General features: G+C 57.4%; 1 protein-coding gene across 2 annotated transcripts; it reads left to right on the top strand.

The window, feature by feature from the left end:
* The first annotated feature begins 2818 nt into the window (after positions 1 to 2818).
* Positions 2819 to 5365, top strand: LOC130260845 (zinc finger protein 239-like). 2 transcript variants are annotated; one of them, XM_056506606.1, is made up of 3 exons: positions 2819 to 3179; positions 3598 to 3681; positions 3867 to 5365. In XM_056506606.1, exons 1-3 carry the CDS (start codon positions 3149 to 3151, stop codon positions 4814 to 4816), a joined length of 1065 nt encoding a protein of 354 aa, XP_056362581.1. In that variant the 5' UTR covers positions 2819 to 3148; the 3' UTR covers positions 4817 to 5365. The 2 variants fall into 2 exon arrangements, with proteins under 2 accessions (XP_056362581.1, XP_056362582.1); XM_056506607.1 differs by lacking the exon at positions 3598 to 3681 and having other exon boundaries at positions 2823 to 3179.
* The last annotated feature ends 428 nt before the right edge of the window (positions 5366 to 5793 follow it).

Raw genomic sequence — 5793 nt, 5'->3', positions numbered from 1 at the left:
AAAAGCAATCTTTGATGTCTAAAACTGCCAATTGCCAGTCTCTAGGTAACATGCTAGGACTGGGCATCCCAATTTGCGGAGACCCCATGTCCTGAATTATTTTATTTATTTCCCTAAGGTCATGCAACAATCTCCATTTGTCTTTCCCTGGTTTTTTCACTACAAAGATTGGAGAATTCCAGGGACTAAGAGTTTCTTCTATATGATTTTTTGCCAATTGTTCCTCTACAAGTTTTTCAACTTTTTCCAATGGGAATGGAAAATTTCACCTGAAATCCCAAAAAACCCCAGGAGTTCCCAAAATCCCCCAAAAAAACCTAGAAAAGGAAAAATTCTGCCCCAAAATCCCAAAAAGCCAACAGGAAAGGGAAAATTTGCCTACAAAATCCCCTCAAAAATACTGGGAAAGGGAAATGGGAATCCTGGGAAAGGGAAAATTCCACCCCAAAATCCCACACAGGAATTCAGAAAAAGGAACCACAAATCCCACACTGGGATTTTAAGGATGGGAAACATCCCTGGATGGGATTTTTGTGAATTTTGGGGGTTTTTGAGATTTACCTGTGGAATTGGAGGGTGAAGTTGTTGTCGGTGCTGTCCAGCGCTAGGGTGCACCCCCAGGCACTCTGTGGGGTTAGGACTGGGTCAGGGAATGCTGAAAGCCCAAAGCCCTTGGGACTTCCCAAATCCTGACTCTCATATGCTCTGTGACCATTCTGAAAGCTCCAGGACCATCCCAAATCCCGAATCCCAACCCCTGAATGCCCTGGGACCATCCCAAACTTTGCACCTCAAACCCAAACTCAAACCAAAATCCAACTCCCAAACCTTTTGGGACCATCCCAAATTCCCTAGGACCCTCCCAAATCTCCTGAGACCATCCCAAACCCCAAATCTCAAACCCCAAATCCTGCACCCCAAATCCCAACCCCAACCCCAAACCCCAAGTGTCCCCACTGGTGACGATGCTGTGGTCAATGTCGAAGGTGTCACTGCCAGGGCCAATGTCCCGCCTGCAGAAGAAGCGCTGGCACAGCTGCAGCTCCGGTGCCACCCCCAGTGTCAGTGGCCCAAGGTCCCATTGAGGACAGCCAGGTACTGTGGGGACAGGGAAACAATGCTGGGGGTAGCACTGGGGCACCTCAGTGTCCCCAAATCACTCTCGTGCTCCAAATCACCTCCATAGGCCTGAGAACCTCCATGTCCCCAAACCACCACTGGGTCCCCAACTCTTCCAACTCCTTTCGGGGTCCCCATGACACCTTCTTAAGGACGAAGGCCAGGGGTGGGAGGTGCTGGCCTGGCACAGCACCCCAGGGTGCCCGGTCCCCCCTGCTGCTCCCACGTCCCTGTATGTCCCTGTGCCTGGGCTGGCACTGACAGTGGCACCAGGCCAGGCCCCATGGCACTGGCACAGAGACCGACCAAACTGGCTCAGCACCAGCAGGGCCACCCATGGGGTGGTCACAGAGCCACCCTGGCCTGGCCCTACGCCTGGCCTGCCACTGTCACACTGCCACACCTGCCAGCATTGCCACCCCATGGACACATGTCCCCTGGCACGGCCATGCTCGTGGTGGCATCTCCATGGGCATCCTGGCACCTGCAGTGGCACCTCCATGGCCATGTGTCCCTTGGTGTCATCACACCCCTGGTGGCACCTCCATGGCCACCTCATCCTGGCACCTCTGGTGGCATAGCCAGGCCACACACCCCCTCATGGGTGACAGGGATGCTATGGGCACCCACACCCTGTTCTATCCCCTCAGTTGCCCCCTTGGGGATATCCCCGATGCCAGTGGCACTGGTGCCACCCGATGCCACCATGTGGGATGTGTCCCAGTTCTCGCTGGTGAATGGACACCTGGTGCCACTGTGCAGGGATGAGGAGGTGAGCGGGCACATCAAGAGTGTCCCCTGGGATGCCAAGGTGGCACCTCCTGAGCCCACAGTGTCCCCAGGGCTCATGGCAGAGCAGGACCAGCACTGGCAGGGCCATGTCTGAGGCCACCAACCTGTACCCGGCAGGCAGAAGGGACCCCAGTGAGGATGTGGTGGTGCCACATGGGGGGTGGCAGGTGACATGTGGGGCACATGTAGGCACAGGGACCCAATGTCCTGTGCCCTATGCCATGCTCTAAGGTCATGTCCCCTGTCCCTGTATCCTGTTCCATGTCCTATGCCCCATGTCCCATGAAAACCGTCACGCCCTGCCCTAGCCATGCCCAGGGCCACACACCAAGCTCAAGCTTGGCATCGTGGCCCTGGGAACTGGGGCTGGAAGCCACCTGGGACAGTGCTTGGCATCATGGCACAGCAGCTGGACACGGGGTGGGGATTGGGACTGGACAATGGACACTGGGACTGGGCAGTGGACAGTGGCACTGGGATTGGGACTGGACACCAAACCAAGATCAGGATAAAGCCCTTGGCCTGGTCTGGCGGTACTGGGAGGCACTGAGGTTACTGGTACTGGGGGTGGTGACTGCTCCCCCCCAGAACAGGATGAGAGGAACCCCCGGGGGGGGGGGGCGAGGAACCCCGAAAATGAGACACTCCACCCCGAGCTTCCAGTTCAGAAAGGTCACAGCCTTGACCCTGGCTCCTCCTCTGTCCCTGTCCCCTTCTCGACCCCCAGGGGACGACACGGGGCTGTCCCAGTCCCCATTCCCCGGCCCCATTCCCTGCCCCCTCTTGCTGGACTCCGCCGCCATCGCTCCGGCCCTCCCCGGCCCTCACGTGACCGGGGAAACCCCGTGCTGCTCCCACCCACCAATCACAGCCCGCGATAGCTCCTGTATTTGCATAACCACGCCTTTAAGTCTGGTCCCGCCCACCACCAGCTGTGCCGGGTCTGGGCCCTGTTTGCTCCCAGTAAGAGCGATACTGGGAGAGAGAGCTCCCAGTTGCTTCCAGGTGCTCTCAGGATCTCTCCCAATATCGGTCCCAGCGCCGCAAGGGGCGTAGCCGCTTTGGAACCCCTCCCAGGGAAGAGCGCGGCTGCTTTTTGGGTATCGGCACCTGCCCGGACCGGGCTGGAAGCGGAGGAGGAGGGGAGGAAGAGGAGGAGCGGGAGGAAGAGCAGCAGCAGCAGCAGAACCGGACGGCTCCCCCGCCCGCCCGCTTAGGCCGCAGCTCCCCGGCTCCGATGGCATCACCCCTCCCCCCGGAAGCCGCAGGTGAGGAGGGAGGGGGAAGCTCGCCCCGAATCCATCGTGGGGCGGTCTCCGGGAGGGGTTATTTTGCGGGGCAGGGGATGTTTGGATCTTGCAGGATCCCAGAGCTGAGCAGGAAATGTCCCGGGAGGGATCTTAGGGGGGGTCCCACGTTGCGATCGCCCGGTACCGGCGGGGAGGGGGCGATATCGGCTCTGGGGATCCCTGGCAGAGCCGGGGGGGAATACGGGAGCCCCGGAGCGGGGATAGCGCAGAGGGGCGATCCTGGAGCCGGGGACCCCCGGCAGCCTGGAGGGGTGCGGGAGGTTGGTGATGAGCGGGCTCCGGGACCCCCGAGGCTGAAAGGGGCGCTGACTTCTCCAGCTCCACTTGGGCAGCGGGACCATCAAACACAACGCGCTCAGCCCTCGTTTTCCCCCAGAACTGGATTACCCATTCCCAAACCTTGCCCCGATGGAGGACGAGGCCGTGAGGAAGAGGAAGATTGCCTCGGAGCCCCAGGCAGGTGAGGAGGAAGTCAGTGCCCCTTTTCCCCTGTATCCTGCTCCATCTCCCAGCCCAGCACGGCCCTGGCTGCAGGACAGCCCCATTGCCGCCACCGTCCTGCCAGGGACAAATCAGGGGGATCTCCTTCCCATTCACTCTGGCACGGAAGGAAATCCCATCCTCTTCTTGTCCTTTCTCCTCCAGACACGGAGCTGAGGATGGAGACCAGGGAGGACAAATCCCTGTGGCAGAACCTCATGGAAGAAGCTTTTTGGAGCGGCTCCACGGCACAGGAATCCAACGGGGAGGAAAAGCTCCAGAGATCCCTCACGACAATGGGCTGCAAACACAGATCTTGGGTATATGACGAGGAAACACCCACCAAAGGCCAAAGAAGTGGACAGAGCTGCAGTCAGAGCTCAGAGCTGGTGGTCCATGAGCAGCTTCATGATGGGGAGAAGCCCCACAAGTGCTCAGAATGTGGGAAGAGCTTCAGCAAGAGATCCTCCCTGATCTGCCACTGGAGAATCCATGTGGGGGAACAACCCTACGAGTGTGGGGAGTGTGGGAAGAGCTTCAGTACAAGATTCAAACTGATCCGCCACCAGATGATCCACACTGGGGAGAGGCCCTATGAGTGTGACAAATGCAGGAAGAGATTTCAGACCAGCTCCAATCTACTCGTGCATCAGCGGATTCACACAGAGGAGAGGCCCTTCCGCTGCCCCAACTGCGGGAAGGGCTTCAAATACAACTGCCGCCTTGTCTCCCACCTGCGTATCCACACTGGGGAGAGGCCCTATGAGTGTTCCAAGTGTGGGAAGTGCTTCAGGACGAGCTCTGAACTGATTGTTCACCAAAGGATCCACATGGGCAAACAGCCCTATGAGTGTGATAAATGCAGCAAAAGGTTTCCAACCAGCTCCAGTCTCCTCCAGCACCAGCGCATTCACATAGAGGAGAGGCCCTTCTACTGTCCCGAATGTGGAAAGGGCTTCAGGTACAACTCCAACCTTGTCACCCACCGGCGAATCCACACCGGGGAGAGGCCCTACGAGTGTTCTGAGTGTGGGAAGAGCTTCTCACAGAGCTCACACTTGACCAAACACCAACGGAGGTTCCATGTAGGGAAGCCCCGTGAGTGCCTTGAGTGAGGGAAGAGCTTCGTGGGCTGCTTCAGCTCCATTCTCCATGGCAGGATCTACCCTGGATGATCCCCAGTGTCCCCCGGTGGGCAGAGCTCTGGTGATCTATGTTGGGAAGACACCTGGCTGGGGTCTCCACATCCTCCTGGCTTCTGTTGGGCACCTGGACACATCTACAGACCAACGTCAGAAATCCATTGTGGAGAGCACATTTGTCAACTTCTGACCCCAGAAAAATCTCACTTTTTTGCATCTTCTGGTGGCATGAAGCAACACTGGATGGCCTTGGTGGTCTCCAACATAAATCCATCGTTTTAATTCTCTCTGGCCCATGGGCATCTTCCACAACCAAATGGGAATGACTGGGGCAAACACCATGATTTTGGAGATGGTGGGGTGGAAACCCCTCTAAAGAGTTGTTCCCACCCAGCCAAGGATGTGGATGCTCTGCCAGCAGGGACATGTAAATCCTTTTGTTTTAGCCTTGAAACTAAAAGGTTTCTGTTCATCCCTTTGAAAGCCCTGAAACTGGGGTAAAAATAAAGACGTTGAACTAAGGCATGGATGGGGAGATGTGGTGGACAATAACATGGGTGAGGTCATGGATGGGGACATGAGGGGACACAGCCTTTCATGGGGACATAGACATGGAAGGGGACACAGACATGGCTGGGGACATGAGGGGACATGAACATGGGTGGAGACATGAACTGGTGCAGCATCAATGCAGCACCTTCATCTCGGCCATGGCGAAGCACTGCCCAATGCAGTTCCTGCCAACACATACATCCCCGCTGTTGCTACTGCAGTGTCCCAGCCGAATGTCACCACCCACCAGGGCGGGAGGGTTGTTGACAAGTAGTTGTCAGGGCTTGTTCAGTTGGTGACAAGTGGTGTGAGAGCAAGTGACAGCCACCAGTGTCCCAGGGCCACTGCCCTCAGGTGAGCCCAACCACCTCTGAGGACAGGGCAAGGGTCAGTGCCAT

This window comes from Oenanthe melanoleuca, chromosome 19, assembly GCF_029582105.1.
Source record: "Oenanthe melanoleuca isolate GR-GAL-2019-014 chromosome 19, OMel1.0, whole genome shotgun sequence".
NCBI lineage: Eukaryota > Metazoa > Chordata > Aves > Passeriformes > Muscicapidae > Oenanthe > Oenanthe melanoleuca.
This window is presented reverse-complemented; position numbering and strand designations above follow the sequence as displayed.

Bases quoted from the DNA above. Each gene is read 5' to 3' on its own strand.
- LOC130260845 (XM_056506606.1), top strand. From the start codon at position 3,149: ATGGCATCACCCCTCCCCCCGGAAGCCGCAG. The intron at 3,180-3,597 runs GTGAGGAGGGAG...GTTTTCCCCCAG, and splicing joins CCTCCCCCCGGAAGCCGCAG to AACTGGATTACCCATTCCCA. The intron at 3,682-3,866 runs GTGAGGAGGAAG...TTTCTCCTCCAG, and splicing joins TGCCTCGGAGCCCCAGGCAG to ACACGGAGCTGAGGATGGAG.